This window comes from Ascaphus truei, chromosome 10, assembly GCF_040206685.1.
Source record: "Ascaphus truei isolate aAscTru1 chromosome 10, aAscTru1.hap1, whole genome shotgun sequence".
Classification (NCBI taxonomy): domain Eukaryota; kingdom Metazoa; phylum Chordata; class Amphibia; order Anura; family Ascaphidae; genus Ascaphus; species Ascaphus truei.
Window position 1 is genome coordinate 49,624,562 of NC_134492.1, and position 18,011 is coordinate 49,642,572.

Here is an 18,011-nt window from a genome sequence, read left to right on the forward strand (position 1 = left end):
GACTGGGTGAGTGGGTGGGTGACTGGGTGGGTGACTAAGTGACTGAGATGGTGGCTGAGTGTGAGTGGGTGGGTGAGTGGGTTAGTGAGTGGGTGGGAGAGTGTGTGCATGGGTGGGAGAGTGGGTGCATGGGAGGGAGAGTGGGTGCATGGGTGGGAGAGTGGGTGCATGGGTGCGAGATTGGGTGCATGGGAGAGTGAGTGAGTTGGAGAGTGAGTGGGTGGGAGAGTGACTGGGTTAGTGACTGGGTGGTGGGTTACAGTGACAGTGACTGGGTGGTGGGTGACAGAGACAGGGTGGTGGGTGACAGTGACAGGGTGGTGGGTGACAGTGACAGGGTGGTGGGTGACAGTGACAGTGACAGGGTGGGTGACCAGCTTTGAGAAAGGCCAAGTGTGGCCGAAACGTCAGTCATTTTGTTAGCAATAAATTAGTTCTGTAAATTCCGTGGAGCCCTGTTCTTTGCACCTTTCATTGTAAGCTGGATCATCACAGAGAATCCTGAACCAGGAGCACCACTAGGTGGATCCTTATATTTTTTATGTGGTGTGCAGCATTTCCCTGTAGTTGCGTGCTCTCTGGGTGGCCTTCAGTTTATTTCTGATGATTAAATCAAGACAAGGAATATTCAGAGATAAGGGTGCAAACTGGTGTTGTATTGTATGTCTTTATTTATATAGCGCCATAAATGTACATAGCGCTTCACAGTAGTAATACATATCATATAAATAACAAATAATATAAATAACAGGTCATGGGAATAAGTGCTTCAGACATAAAAGTAACATTAAGGAAGAGGAGTCCCTGCTCCGAGGAGCTTACAATCTAATTGGTAGGTAGGAAGAACGTACAGAGACAGTAGGAGGGAATTCTAGTAAGTGCGTCTGCAGGGGACCAAGCTTTATGTATCATGTGTCCATGATTACCCAGTGCTATTCATATGCTTCTTTAAGCAGATGTGTCTTAAGGTGGATAGAGAGGGTGCTAGTCAAGTATTGAGGGGAAGGGCATTCCAGAGGTGCGGGGCAGAAAGTGAGAAAGGTTTAAGGCGGGAGAGGGCTTTAGATACAAAGGGGGTAGAAAGAAGACATCCTTGAGAAGAATGCAAGAGTCGGGATGGTGCATAGCGAGCGTGTTATTCCATAAGAAGCCATCCAACGCTGAAAGATACTTTGTGGCCATTTCAACTCAGGGTATCTTATGGCATAGCACCACTTAGTAAATGTGGCCCAAAGTGTATCATAATAATGAGAATCCCTCTACAGTCCTTGGAGAAAGTTTAATCATATTTTTTTTCCCCTAAAGTGCAGTGCATAGAAATGTACAATCACGAGAAGTCCCTTACCTGAATCTAATTTCAGAGCCTGAGCCACAGGGAGGTAAAGTGTCTTGGTCAAAGTCACAAGGTGACTGCAAAGCTGCTCCAAAATATGCCTCATTAACAGATTGGTTTTGGCATCCCACCTTGCTTTTGTGTTCTGTCTATTCAGACGGTCAGGTTGAAGTGTGGGAGGAATACAATGCGTTAGTAGCCGCAGTGACTTTATATAACTCTCAACAATATCCACATGTTCCCATTAAGCCATGTGTCATTCATTGTAAGGCTTAAGCCTGTGATTGTGGGACCAGCTGTGGGTCCCTCCCATAATCACTTTAAATTCCACCCTGCCCCTGTCCTTTGTCTCCACCACCCCTTCCCTCCTGGGGTAGGCCTTCCTCTCACTCCTAACTCATTTATCGCCCAGACCAAACTCACACAAACTCCAGTCCTCTGATACATAGTGTGCATGCACAGTCTCCAGTCCTCTTATACATAGTGTGCATACACAGTCTCCAGTCCTCTTATACATAGTGTGCATACAGTCTCCAGTCCTCTTATACATAGTGTGCATGCACAGTCTCCAGTCCTCTTATACATAGTGTGCATACACAGTCTCCAGTCCTCTGATACATAGTGTGCATGCACAGTCTCCAGTCCTCTGATACATAGTGTGCATGCACAGTCTCCAGTCCTCTTACACATAGTGTGCATGCACAGTCTCCAGTCCTCTTACACATAGTGTGCATGCACAGTCTCCAGTCCTCTTACACATAGTGTGCATGCACAGTCTCCAGTCCTCTTATACATAGTGTGCATGCACAGTCTCCAGTCCTCTGATACATAGTGTGCATGCACAGTCTCCAGTCCTCTTACACATAGTGTGCATGCACAGTCTCCAGTCCTCTTATACATAGTGTGCATGCAGTCTCCAGTCCTCTTATACATAGTGTGCATGCACAGTCTCCAGTCCTCTTACACATAGTGTGCATGCACAGTCTCCAGTCCTCTTACACATAGTGTGCATGCACAGTCTCCAGTCCTTTTACACATAGTGTGCATGCACAGTCTCCAGTCCTCTTACACATAGTGTGCATGCACAGTCTCCAGTCCTCTTATACATAGTGTGCATGCACAGTCTCCAGTCCTCTGATACATAGTGTGTATGCACAGTCTCCAGTCCTGTTATACATAGTGTGCATGCACAGTCTCCAGTCCTCTGATACATAGAGTGCATGCACAGTCTCCAGTCCTCTTACACATAGTGTGCATACACAGTCTCCAGTCCTCTTATACATAGTGTGCATGCACAGTCTCCAGTCCTCTTATACATAGTGTGCATGCAGTCTCCAGTCCTCTTATACATAGTGTGCATGCACAAACTCCAGTCCTCTGATACATAGTGTGCATGAACAGTCTCCAGTCCTCTGATACATAGTGTGCATGCACAGTCTCCAGTCCTCTTACACATAGTGTGCATGCACAGTCTCCAGTCCTCTTACACATAGTGTGCATGCACAGTCTCCAGTCCTCTGATACATAGTGTGCATACACAGTCTCCAGTCCTCTGATACATAGTGTGCATGCACAGTCTCCAGTCCTCTGATACATAGTGTGCATACACAGTCTCCAATCCTCTGATACATAGTGTGCATACACAGTCTCCAGTCCTCTGATACATAGTGTGCATGCACAGTCTCCAGTCCTCTGATACATAGTGTGCATGCACAGTGGCAACATTGCTACTATGGGGCTGATTCAATGTGGTCCATTCGGTCATCGTCTGAAAACTAGTTATTGAATTAACCCCTGAGACTGGAAAACATGCACCAAGATCTAAGCAGGCAGCCCATCCTTGGACTAAAACGGCAGTGTTTAAAGAGTTAAAGCAGCAATGCCACCAGAAGCCTATATAGCAGGGTAGCCATCTTCAGCCCTCAGGACCCCCCAACTGGTCAGGTTTTGAGGATATCCAAGCTTCAGCACAGGTGGCTCAATTAGTGGCTGAGCCACCTGTGCTGAAGCAGGGAAATCCTGACAGCCTGACCGGTTGGTAGCTCTTGGGGACTGGAGTTTGCTATTCCTGCTATATGGGGTTCACTCATATAATGTTAGTATCTTCCCTACTGAGCATGTCCTGTTCTTCTTAACAACAAACAATGTAGTGTTAAAAAACAGGTTTGAATGAATCTCTAGCGTCTGCGGTTACCGTGGTAAACGTGAGACTGCGCTGGGCTCGCCGAAAGCTCCATTCTAACCTCCCAGATGTTTTGTATTTGTGCTTGTGATTTGGGGAGTGTTCCTGGCTTCTAACCGTCTTTATCAGCAGTAAGAACCGGTTTCAGTGCAGTACAGCACGTCACAAATCACTTTTCACTGCCCTAATATACTGTACACTGCTAAATGCAGCTTAGGGCTGGGACGCGCGGCCGCGCGAGCGTTCCCCACCAGCAGGGGAATCCTTCTGAGCAGGTCCCAGTCCCCCCTCGCTGCACAGCTCACTATGCGCTGTGACGCGTCAGCCGCCAGGGGATGCAAGAAAATTGTGATCCCGAGCGGTGACGCGTCACGTGGTGCGCTGATGAGCCTATCAGCAGCGGGGGCGGGAGCGGTCAGACAGCTTCCTCCACAAGGTAGGGGGTGGTGTGTGTGTGTATCAGCGTGTGTATCAGTGTGTGCGAGGAGGGGGGAGGGAGCGGGAGCTGCTTACCTTACAGCAGCCCGCAGCAGCTCCCTCCTGCAGCCCGGGAGACCGAGACCGAGCCCGTGGAGGGAGGGGGGGGGGGGGAGTAGCGGATCCCGCCGCTCAAACCACGCCCCCCCTCCGGCTCCCTACAGACCGCATATCGCGGTCTGTGCCTGTCAGCACGCCACCTGTCTGCAGTGCGGGCGCGCTGACTGAGGGAGCGGGGCCTTAGCCTCCACGGGCTCGGGCTCCCGGGCTGCAGGAGGGAGCTGCTGCGGGCTGCTGTAAGGTAAGCAGCTCCCGCTCCCTCCCCCTCCCCCTCCTCACACACGCTGATACACATGCTGATACACACACACACACACACACACACACACACACACCACCCCCTACCTTGTGTAGGAAGCTGTCTGACAGGTCCCTCTCCCGCCGCTGATAGGCTCATCAGCGCGTCACGTGATGCGTCACCACTCGGGATCACAATTTTCTTGCATCCCCTGGCGGCTGACGCGTCACAGCGCGTAGTGAGCCGTGCAGCGAGGGGGGAGTGGGACCGGCTCAGAAGAATTCCCCTGCAGGTGGGGAACGCCCGCGCCACCAGGCGCAGCGGGTCCCAGCCCTAATGTTACTGCATCAATTACACCTATTGACCTCATGTCATTACCCAGAATCCCATTCTGTAATGTAACCACTGCAAAACGTGACAATGGAGTAAAGAATGCAGTTTTTGTGAGCTTATGGGGGTGTACAGATGCACTTATGGGTTTCCTATTTTGACAGTAACATGTACTGTATTGTACCTTAGAAGGTATTTTTTCACTTTTGGTTTACAACCGTACTGTAATTAGATCCGACTTTCTGAGTTACTGCAGTTAAGAGACCGTCTATAAACTTGTGAATTCCACCAGCGGCAAGGAGCGCGGTAGGTAATTACAGTCCCATGCGGATCACCTTCCCCCTATAACGCTGACCCCGCGCAATCAGCTTAGACGTCGGACACGGTCATTCAGTAATTGGGTCTGAGCTGAAACCCAGAACTTGCCTGCAGATAGAAACAGTGGTGGATTTCCCGTTAGGTGCATTAGGACCGGGACTAGGGCTGCACAGATCTCCGCCCCCATATGCATTTGCCGCGCTCTCTGACCTACCGGACCTAATGGGAAGGCACTGACGTGTCGGCCGCCTCCTCCATCTCCTTTGGAATCCCAGCGTCAAATGACACCGCGGACGTCCCAACGTGATGTCACACGGCGTCTCGTTGCCATGGCAGCGGGACGCCGTGCGCCGTCACTTTGATGACGTCTGCCTAGGGGTCAAATCCGCCGCTAGATAGAAAGCAAACTATATGTGGAATGTACCACAAACTAATAATAGTAGTGCACGACTGCGTGGGTACCTTGTTCCAGCCGGAGTGGAGCAGGTTGCGGACGGCATCCGTTGGTCACATTCGCTACCAATACAAATTGTAAGTGTTGGTAGTATGTTTGTTTTTATGTAATAAAAGTGTAAGTACGTTTTTACACTAGGCTGTATTCATTTCTCTACACGCTTGCTGTGGGGGCCTATGCTGAATCCGAGGGCACTACCAAGTACAAGGGAAATCACCCGACTGTAACCACGTGGGGTGTGTGGATATTGAGGTTGGAACGTGACGCAGCACAGATTCTCTCCCCTGAATGTACAAGATCTTTTCTTGTAAGTTAGGGTTATTTCCATCTCAGTTAGGGCTGTGGTTCTTTATATACTGCGCAATTGGTGTGTCTCTTTTTTATTCATTGCAGAGAACATCTGGAGCACATTCTGAAGACCATCAAAACCACTCTGAACTGTATTGGTTAACCCACCCATTGCCAGGGCTGTCTTTTCCATCAAGGACTGTATCTTGGATCATGGTACTGTGGACTTTAACTCATTAGCGCCGGGGACTTAGCTTTTTGTATTTTTATATGTGGAATGTGTATCAAATTTGGCAAACTGGAGCATTGCTCCAAATAGAGATGCAAATGGCGTAATTTGGACTTTGCATCACTTTGTGTCAATGCAGCAAGGAGTTTTTCTCCACTCCAGCCAGTGAGCGCTTGGGGAGTGGTTATAGAGGGAGTTAACCAGCGCTATATTATAATGAGATGAATGAACATTTGCGTGTGTAACCGGTGCAGTATCCCTCACTTTGTTCAACTTAAATCCACCATGACCCCATGCCGATGCCCGTTTGTGAGTCAGAAGACTAGTGGCACTTATATCATGACGTGCCCTGTACGACCTCTGGCGTGCCGTTATATCATGACGTGCCCTGTATGACCTCTTGCGTGCCCTTATATCACGACGTGCCCTGTACGACCCCCTGGTGGGCCACCTCTCATGACGTTCATGGTCTCTGCAATGTGCTCCAAAGCTAAAAAGCAAGATCTTGAAACAGATGTAGCAAGACTTACTGTTTGTCTTTGCCGAGGCCGGCCCCCCTACGGGTCCCGTGATGATCGCGGCCCAGACAGATTAACCCTGCGCGGGGTCCGACCTGGAAGCATGGGACTGCCCTCTGCAGCGTGATCGCGCCAGATACTGTCCTCGGCGACACGGTCATTTGCTGGGGACATTGAGTCTTGCTACATCTCCACATAACCCCTAGGTAACTTTGCATAATCTTCTGTGATCTATGACAAGCCGTCTGACTATTGCTTTTGGGAATGTGCTGTATTGCATTTTTGTTAATATTCATTTTTCCTATTATCTAGCACTGACAGTGTGCAAACATAATGAGTCCCTGCCCTGGTGAGCTTACTATCTCATTTTGGTGCCTAAGGCACAAGGAGAAAGGTCACACAGGCCGGCAGTGAGATTTGAGCTGGGTTTGTTTACTTCTACCAGTTACATTAGCACTGAGACAGCATCAGTCACTGAATGAACCTATGTAACACAGGGGGGCTCAACTCCAGTCATCAAGACCCCCCAACAGGTCAGGTTATAAGGATATCCTAGCTTCAGCACAGGATGTGCAGTTGAAGACTGAGCCACTGATTTAGCCACCTGTGCTGAAGCAGGTATATCCTTAAAACCTGACCTGTTGGGGGGGTGGGGGGGGGGGGCTTGAGGACTGGAGTTGAGCACTACTGATGTAACATACTGCCACTGTATTCATGGAATGAAGCCAGATAATTAACACTGGGCACAGTATGGTTTCACCCAGGGAAAGAAGACCTGACCTTGTGGGTGAGGCCTTCATCAGTCTTTTCCGACCCTTTACTCACACCTCCACGACCACAAGAAAGAGAAGCCAGTGACTCCAGGACTGGCCACAGCATGGTCATGGGAGACACTAACCATACCTGTTGGTACAGGCTCATTGCCACCACACGGGGAGGATCATATCACAGCGCTGTATCTTCTAGGGCCCAGATCCACCGGCGGTGCTACGCTTTAGCACGCTTTTACTTCCATTCATTTCTATATGCTAAAGCTTAGCACTCTTTGTGCATGTGGGCCTAAACCTGACTCTATTATTATCCATTGCCTAGTGATCTGATAAGGCAAACTCCTCCTTTCACCCCATCGCCACATAAATCAGGGATTGTGAGCATTTAGTGATTGTGAGGTGATTAGGAGTGGGTCTGGGACACTAGCTGGGGGGGCAATTCATTTTCTGCCACATTTCTTTAATTAAAGCCACATGATTTATTGTAGTTTAGACATAAATGAATAGGACTTTGCAGAGGGACCTTTTCCCGTACAAATTACCACATGACTGCTAGCAGTTCACGTTAGGCCTAGGACTGACTGCACACGTAAGGAGAGAAAGCAATCTGCCATATTAAAGCAACAATTCCCCCAGAAGCCAATAAGAGTTTAATTCCTATAATGTTAGTAACTGGCCCTGTGAGCGTCCTGCTCTTTACAAAACATTTGTGTTAAAAATCATGCTTTTCTTCCACTCGTATACAGCACATAAAAACCCCACGTGTGAGCACATTCACATGTCTCCGGCAGGTCTGCGACCCTGCCCTTCCCCATTATCTCTTAGCATACAGGGCTTCCACTGCCGTCAGGGATTCTGGGTAATGACATGCCAATGAGCAGTACGTTTTTATTAATTAGGGGATCACGGAATAAATATTGTAGAGCAGGGGGAGCACAGTGTAAAAAAGGCTGGAAACAGCCGTACTAGGGGATAAATCGGGTTAACCGCGCCAACAGAGCGCTCAGCCCGATCGGGTCGGAAGTGCAGCCTCCTCCACTTCACTTTCTGTCAGCCAGGGGGCAGTGGCGGCCATGTGATTACCGCTGAACCGATCACATGGCCCCCAATGCCGAATGTCCGGTGGCGCTGTGGCGCTGTCGGATCTCAGACGCTGATAAAGCTAAATGCACTTACAAGCTAATGAACAGTTAAAGTGCATTACTGACCCCAGCAATAAACACAAAGCCTTCTTCTCTACGTTTGCTACATACAAGTCAGTCTCCAGTGGCAAGTTTATTGTACAGATCTGTGAGCGCTTATTATCCTGTATATTGCCATTTCAGCATTTCCATATGCAGCTGTATTCAGGAGCAGCTGCATTGTGCCTCCCTCCCGCAGATCTGTGTGTATATGTGGCGTTAGTTCTGCATAACTACACAACATATACACACACGTGTATGTAAAGTTATAAGAATGCTGCCCGTCTCACATACTGTGCTTGAGGGGCTGGGAAATGCTCACAAGCAGACACAATACTGACGGAGGAGACGTCTCCGGAGATAACGCTAAAATAACGTGAATGGATTTTAGCATCTACTGTATGCTTAGAATGGTGCTAATCCCTTCCCTAGCACTGGGAATTGGCTTCACAATTATATTAAACTGGCATCAAATGATTAAGTAAAGCAAGGCTTCCCCATGTGCTAAGGAGACATGAGGAGTTGTTTGTAGGAGGTGATAATACAATGTCTTTATATATAACTAGCTGATATACCCGGCCCTCTCTCTGTGTGTATATCATGACGTCACCCTGCCTTGCACTCGGAAACCGCGAGAGCCAATGACAGCCAAGGCCCACCCCGCAGTCAGCCAATGGGAGAGCTTGACAGCCAATGAGAGCGAACACAAACCTACAGACAAACATCCTGACAGACAAACATTTCAGTTTTATATATATAGATGTATAACCCTGTTCACTTAATGTAACCATGTATTTGTCATCATAACTCTGTGTCCAGAATTACTTCCTGGTAAAACATTTTATTAATAAATAATGAATCTGTTATTTGATGAAATATTGTAAATAAATATTAATATCTAATGGGTAAAACCTTCTCTGTGCCTCAAATGTTAAAACATTAATTAACTAGTTTCTAATCTGACGCCGCCGGAAACTACAAGAAAAATAGTGACATCTGCATTCCAGATATATTATTATACTGTATTTCTCTCTCTCTCTCTCTCACACAAAGGAACTCTATTATTAACACAGTACCCATCTGCCTGCTGACCCATGTCCTTCCCCTCTCTACCTCTTCTTAGATTGTCGGCACCTTGGTGAAGGGACTGTCATGTACGACACACCTGTGAGCACGTGACCTGCATATGGGTCCGGGACTGTGTCACATACGGCACACCTGTTAGCACGTGACCTGCCTACGGGTTAGGGACAGTCACGTACGGCACATCTGTGAGAATGTGACCTGTATATGGGACAGGGACTGTGTCACGTACGGCACATCTGTGAGCATGTGGCCTGCATACGAGACAGGGACTGTGTCACGTCCGGCACATGTACAGTATGGGCACGTGGCCTGCATACGGGACCGGGACAGGGTCACATACAGCACACTTGTGACCACTTTGCCTGCATACGGGACAGGGACTGGGTCACATACAGCACATCTGTGAACATGTGACCTGCATATGGGACAAGGGTTAATACACAGCTCTCTAGCTGGCCAGTTTTCACCTTCGCAAAGGTCCTTCAAATGAACAATATCTCCCCTCAATCCGTCCCCATATACCATCTGTCACAAACAGCACACAAGGGAATATGGGACTTAGATATGCAACCAGGGTTAATACACATGGCTACTCTAGCCAACTCACCTTTCTCCGCAAGGTACCTTCAATTAGTTAATTTTTACGCATTACTCGGTTGCAATAAGATCTACTCACTGCCACCACCCAAGAAATATAAAAACAAAAATATATATCTGTCAGGGTCTCAGGTCCCTGTTTATTAAAGAAAAACTATGCACTTAATACACAAAAATCTGTTGTAGCAAAATGTGTCCGTAAATGTTCTTTACTGTATACAAAGCGTGCAAACAGTTCATTCAGAGCTCAAAGCCTCACTTATTAAAGTTTTGTTTTAATATATATAAAAATACAGTGCTTAGGTTCCAGATAAAGATTATTACAACATACAGTTACGATAAATGCAGAACAATATCTTAAAATAAAAGGATAAAACAGAAACAGAAATCTCTATACAGTATGTTACCATATGTCATAGGTTTTTCCCATAGAGGTCCTTGGTGTAGGAAAGATGAGAACTCACATGTCTGATCCCAAAACACACCTCTTGTTGAATTCTAACTCATAATTAAAAAGTAGGGCTTTATATTCTAATTCCCCTTTATTGAGAACCACATAAACCCACTTCCTATCCACGGGATTAACAGTTTTACAATTAAGAAGAAAAAACTCCTCGTGATGTTTAAAATCTGACTGAATATAAAAACGCACTCACAACTTAATTTCCCTAATACTTAGACAGACGCGAGTCATATCAATAGATTCAGGCGAGTTTGCTGAATGTCCAGCTCCTAAATCTGAGTGACAAATGGATATCTGGCCCTTAAGAACAAACATTTGAGGATTAGGAGGTGTTATCGCATCAGTCTTCTTGCAATCATTACAAATATCTTTATGTATTCTTCAGAATGCATGTCATCTCATGATATCCTTTATAGCCTTCTGTATGGTAAATATTTCCCTTTTAGTGGGCCATCAGTGATAACCCGCCCAACAAAGCCCCCGTTGTATATCAGCACAGACACAGGAAGGGTTTTGACCTGTCATAAAAACAATTTTATTTTTAAATCAAACTGTAGCCACATTAACCTCTGAATTACCAGAATGATTACAATACTTAAGATCCCCCGCCATTTTTATTACAGGGACCTTGTGGCCTGTTGTGTTATCTGGCATTAACTGATGTTAGAAGCAAACATGGAAATGAACGGAGCACAGCAGCAGGAACAAGCAGCCGGACCGGACAAAAAAATCAATAAAAAATAAACTTTATACGTCCAGAGGCAAGTGCAGATGCAGGAGAAAACCTCGGACACGTTTCATGCCCCACACGGGCAACTCCGTCCTGTAAATTACATCACAGCACGATCTATCTGAACTGTATGTGACATCACATCTATGTACTAAGATCATATTCAAATGTTGTGCTAAAAAGTAGTATAAACCTTCATAAAACGTACATTATTTGTAATACGGTCGTTATGCGACTTCATACACACGGTGCATAGGTCGTTATGCGACTTCATACACACGATGCATAGGTCGTTATGCGACTTCATACACACGGTGCATAGGTCGTTATGCGACTTCATACACACGATGCATAGGTCGTTATGCGACTTCATACACACGATGCATAGGTCGTTATGCGACTTCATACACACGATGCATAGGTCGTTATGCGACTTCATACACACGGCGCATAGGTCGTTATGCGACTTCATACACGGCGCATAGGTCGTTATGGGACTTCATACACACGATGCATAGGTCGTTATGTGACTTCATACACACGATGCATAGGTCGTTATGCGACTTCATACACACGATGCATAGGTCGTTATGAGACTTCATACACAAGGCGCATAGGTCGTTATGCGACTTCATACACACGGCGCATAGGTCGTTATGCGACTTCATACACCCGATGCATAGGTCGTTATGCGACTTCATACACACGATGCATAGGTCGTTATGCGACTTCATACACGGCGCATAGGTCGTTATGCGACTTCATACACACGGTGCATAGGTCGTTATGCGACTTCATACACACGACGCATAGGTCGTTATGCGACTTCATACACACGATGCATAGGTCGTTATGTGACTTCATACACACGATGCATAGGTCGTTATGCGACTTCATACACACGACGCATAGGTCGTTATGTGACTTCATACACAAGGCGCATAGGTCGTTATGCGACTTCATACACACGGCGCATAGGTCGTTATGCGACTTCATACACACGGCGCATAGGTCGTTATGCGACTTCATACACACGGCGCATAGGTCGTTATGCGACTTCATACACACGATGCATAGGTCGTTATGCGACTTCATACACACGATGCATAAGTCGTTATGCGACTTCATACACACGGCGCATAGGTCGTTATGCGACTTGATACACACGGCGCATAGGTCGTTATGCAACTTCATACACACGGCGCATAGGTCGTTATGTGACTTCATACACACGACGCATAGGTCGTTATGCGACTTCATACACACGGCGCATAGGTCGTTATGCGACTTCATACACACGATGCATAGGTCGTTATGCGACTTCATACACACGGTGCATAGGTCGTTATGCGACTTCATACACACGATGCATAGGTCGTTATGCGACTTCATACACACGATGCATAGGTCGTTATGCGACTTCATACACACGATGCATAGGTCGTTATGCGACTTCATACACACGATGCATAGGTCGCCAATTGACAATTAGGAGAGATCCATAAAGGATTTTGCACTCACAGAAAATTAGGGAGCGCCAAACAGTCTCTTCTTGTGTTCTAGAGATGAAGAAATGTCAGGTTAGAACATAAGTGCAATACAAAATGAGCTTTCTGCGTGCCAATTAGGTGCCAGACAAGTTGTTTGTGATGCTTAGTACACCGGCTGCAAGTTGCTCCTAGTCACCGTTACACAGCGGAGATATCCCGGGCGTTATGCTAAGACTGGCAGTTTGCTATTGCGCTCATTTGCGTCACTGCATGAAGGTGCTTAGCAGTGATGTGCAAATCTTGCTTGCTTTGTCGCGCAAAAGTTGGCACAAGTTCTGTTTATTTGCTGGGTCAAAAATTCGCCGTTCTTGATTGTCCAGCAAAATTCTCAAACTCAACACCATTCGGCAACTTTTTTACGCCACTAAAAATGTAAGCGGGCACGGCGCTTTTAACCCTTTGGGTGCTCAAGGACGTAGCTACTACTGTACGTCATGGGGTCTGCACTCCGGGTCCCCCCTGAGAAAGTCGCTACATCATAATCGAAATCCTGTTTTTGTAGAGGAGAAATACATGATCTTACCGAGAGTGACGTCGCGGTCACGTGATCGCTTTGGAGAAACCGCGGCCCTTCTGCACTCAAAGGGGTCACATAAGATATTTGGAGGGTTTTTTTTTTTTTACAATGTTTCATAGCTTGGCGACTCTTTCAACAGCCGCGAATATCCAGGCTTGGCCACGCTTGTGACGTGTGCAGACCGGCTGTACGTTTCTCGTGCTTGGCGTCAGTGAGCCATTTAGAGAGTGGTTAGGAAACCATTTTAGGGAAGGAGTTTTTTCATGGCAATAATATGGGGATGTATGAACACGAGCGGTGAGGTTTCCAGAGCTGAACGCACACCAACCTTTCATGTGTCCTATTTTGCATGACACTATGTAAGTGTTGATTTTATATGTTTATAAAGATTGTTATATATATTTTTACGGAATTAAACTATTGTTGGCTTTCTTGCTTATATCTACACCCACACTGCTATGGTGCCATCTGAGTGAGGTTATTACATTCAAGTGGAAATTTGAACCCACGCACACCAACCCAAACAGAGTCCAGTACTCACCACAGCTTTGGAGATGCCTTTTTATTTCTAACATCACGTGAGTCTCCATACGTGAGAAACCTCTTCAAACACTCGGTTTATAAACTTTATTTGCACTATGTTGTTTTTTATTATATTTCATATGCAACACTGATATCTGCGCTCCCCTACGTCTGAGAACGAATTCTGCTGAGTGGAGTCCCTAGACCATCCATTGAAGGGTTTTTTGAGCTGCCTTTTTTTATATGTCTATTTCACTATTCTTACAGATGTAGCATATTGTATGTCACTATATCTTTCTATTGTGTGTGCTTTATCTTGTCACTAGTATTGCACTTTTATTTGCACTTTGTTCCACACTTTACTGCACTAGTTAGTGCACCTAATATTTTAAGCGCCCACCCTTTCTGTTTTTTCTGCAAAGACAAATGTGGCTGGCAAACTGATACCAACTTATACTTATCTACTATATATATTAAAAAGCTGTCAGTCTGGTCGCTAGGCATTTGGACACCTCTTCAGATATCGTAACACAATTTTGCATGATGGTTCCTGAGATTAAGGAGCAGGTTTGTGTCTGTGTTTGGATACATTCTATTTTTAATTCTATGAGTAATTACTATTTCTCTAAACGAATCAGCCACTATGTGCTGTACCTGGTAGGGTATGACATCATATTGGTGACATCATAATGCACATAGCCTGGTGGCAGATAAGGAGAGTCGGATAGCGATAAAGTTTACACAGAAAGCAGACTCAGAATCAGTTGGCACATGAGGAGCAAGTAAGAATGCTGGGAAAAGGGAGAGCGGAGGAAAGAATTGGGGACATTATAAGGTACTAAAGGAAGGTGATAGGAGGGAGAGAGAGAAGGGGGTAGGGGGTGAAAGGAGGGGGGGAAGGATGAGGGTGGTTTCTTAGAATTCCAGAGCAGTACTGGGTACTTTAAGCTTGTATTTCACCTGTATTTCATTTCAGATGTTCCCATCAAATCATCTGAACTTTAACCCCTTTGCTGCTAGTGGGGCTTGCAACGTACTGCAGAGCAAATATTATTATTATGAAACATAAAACTGTAAAGCCGCTGCACCTCTTGTACAATCGCTACATAACCTGGGGGGTTCCCCCCCCTAAAAGTAAAGCTTTACCGTCCGCTCCAGGGGAAATAAAATGGTGGTGTAAATTTCCCGAGTCCCGCGGGTCGATAGGAAGCCGCAATGTCATTCACTGCCGTTTCCTATTGTTCCGCGTGGAACGGGACATTTAAATATCAGGAAGTGACCGGCGCTAACGTCCCGGTAATTATCTAGGGACTCAGGCGGTCCCAGCTGCTGAAATTAACAGACCCCCTGCCACCCATCCTGATAATAAATAAGGGTAGGACCAGGGCTGCTGCTTTAACTAATAATAAACTAATATACAGGTTAAACTAATATTTAAATATGCATTGGTAACGGAGAGAAAGAATCCCTAAGTGATGCACACTACTCTACTAATTCAAAACAATACATTTTTATTAAGAATACACGTAAACACATTTAAATTCATTTAAAACCTAGAGAATGCGCAATTAGGAGCCTATTGTAGGAGGCTTCTCTATTGTCCGAATAGCATGGGTATATTCGCCATAGAATACCTAATAACTAGGTGAGCCTTGCGACAGGCTACAGTCTATAGGGTTATACCCAAGCGTTAGCACGGTATGTATAAGGCCTCGGTCATGGTTAGCGCTTAGGCGTGCGGAAGCGTGTGTCTTATTACATTTTTAGATTTGGCGCTCACGGTGAGCGCAGGGCCGGTCACGTGAGCGGTTCACCCAATGAGGACGAACCAGCTCTGTGACGTCACAGCCCCCCCCCCCCCCCCGACACGCCCCCGGACAGCACGCGGACCATGGCCAGGGAAAGCACCCGCTTTCCCTCAGCCTCCGCGCCTCCGCACAGCTGCAGTTCTATGGACGCAGCCTAATACTTCAGAGATAAACCCATTCAGGGCTATAAACACACCTCAGTGACTACCAGATATAATTTAGTAGAATTAGTATATTTTTATTCTGGGTCAGCAAAGGTCAGCGCTGGGGGTCACGTAACTAGTTATGGGGCATGGCCGTTCTTAGTTGGTGGAGCGATTTGTCTGGTTAATTCCGATAACGAACGAGACTCCTCCATGCTAACTAATTACGCGACCCCCAGCGCTGACCTTTGCTGACCCAGAATATATATACTAATTCCACTAAATTCTATCTGGTAGTCACTGAGGTGTGTTTACAGCCCTGAATGGTTTATCTCTGAAGTATTATACATACTGTGCTAACGCTTGGGTATAACCCTATAGACTGTAGCCTGTCGCAAGGCTAACCTAGTGTATTAGGTATTCTATGGCGAATATACCCATGCTATTCGGACAATAGAGAAGCCTCCTACAATAGGCTCCTAATTGCGCATTCTCTAGGTTTTAAATGAATTTATATGTGTTTACGTGTATTCTTAATAAAAATGTATTGTTTTGAATTAGTAGAGTAGTGTGCATTACTTAGGGATTCTTTCTCTCTGTTACCAACGCATATGTTTTGTCCCTGATAGCACCTCTCTAGTTAGTAAATCTCCTTAGCTGAGCAGGGAATTCCACCCTCTTTTCCCCTATAATATTGAAATAAGACTAATATACTAAACTAATATACAGGTTAAACTAAGATATTAAACTAATACTGAAATAAGACTAATATACGAAACCAATATACAGGTTAAACTAAGATATTAAACTAATACTGAAATAAGACTAATATACTAAACTAATATACAGGTTAAACTAATATATTAAACTAATACTGAAATAAGACTAATATACAGGTTAAACTAATATATTAAACTAATACTGAAATAAGACTAATATACTAAACTAATATACAGGTTAAACTAATATATTAAACTAATACTGAAATAAGACTAATATACTAAACTAATATACAGGTTAAACTAATACTGAAATAAGACTAATATACAGGTTAAACTAAGATATTAAACTAATATACAGAAAAAACTAATAGAGCAATAAAACCAATATTAAACTACTATACGAATGAAACTAATATACCATTTTAAACTAATATACAGATTAAACTAATATATTACATTTATATACAGATGATTATCAGATGTACTCCTGTAACATCTTGCTTCAATTACCTCATTTTTGTACAAACCAGTTTTTTTTTTTAACTTATTCAAAACAAACGATGTAACATAAAGGGGAATAGTAATGCAAGAGGTGAGAACATGCACATAACATAGAAGAAAACCCTTTGTCCAAAAATATTACAAACTCAGATGTTTAGTATCAATGCTACAGAACCAGCTCTGTTACATAAAGGATACATTATAAATACACATGCGGTGATGCATTGAACTGCGATAGTGCCGATCGGGGCACCATTGCACGGAAACTCCTACCGTTCCCCCAATCAGGGCACTATCGCAGTTTAATAAATAAACCCCCATAAACTGGGTTAGCAAGGAGGGCTGCGTATATACAGTACGAGGGGGGCTGTATACACCCCCAGCGTTTTGGATGGGGGGGGGGGATTAACCCATTCAGGCCACGGACTCAAAGAAAACGTGTCCTTACCAGATAGCAATTCTGCCCTTGGGATAATCCAGTTTATCGATGCAGTCCAGAAAGTAAGGCAGCGTGTGCGCCGAATTCCTGGCCACGATGGCGATTAGGACGCTGGGTTTTTGCACGGGCGATTCGGGGAGGATTTCCTCCCCGGGGGTGACGGCGGCGCCTTGCCCCCGCAGCGCGGTGAAATAAAGGGGCAGCAGCAGCAGGAGCCAGTGGGGGGAGAGAGCTGCGGTCCTGGCCATGCTGCACACCGCTTGTACGCGAGCATACTGCTCTCAGTGTGCTCCCTGCAGGGACCCAGCGCGGGCTGGGGGGGTGGGGATGTAATCTGAGAGCCGGGGAGAGTTTAACATGGGGATGAACATTTCCAATAGGAAGGAGCCAGTTGCAATGGCTGCACAAAGCCAGGGCAAGCACGGGCTTATAATGAGTCCTATTCATGAGCCTGCCGTGGCCAGGTTGGTGGCTCGCGTACTAAGTGGCGCAAGTGGCTTTCACGCAACAAATGGAAACTCATTTCATATTGCGCCTGTGCGCGCCATTTTTTTT

General features: G+C 45.8%; 1 protein-coding gene across 1 annotated transcript in view; it reads right to left on the bottom strand.

The window, feature by feature from the left end:
* Nucleotides 1-17,794, bottom strand: part of COLGALT2 (collagen beta(1-O)galactosyltransferase 2) — an 89,178-nt gene extending 71,384 nt beyond the window's left edge. Inside the window, exon 1 of the mRNA XM_075616901.1 lies at nt 17,466-17,794. Coding sequence (XP_075473016.1) covers nt 17,466-17,704 — 239 coding nt within the window. The 5' untranslated portion in view covers nt 17,705-17,794. The remainder of the gene's footprint in view (nt 1-17,465) is intronic.
* Between the last annotated feature and the right edge of the window lie 217 nt (nt 17,795-18,011).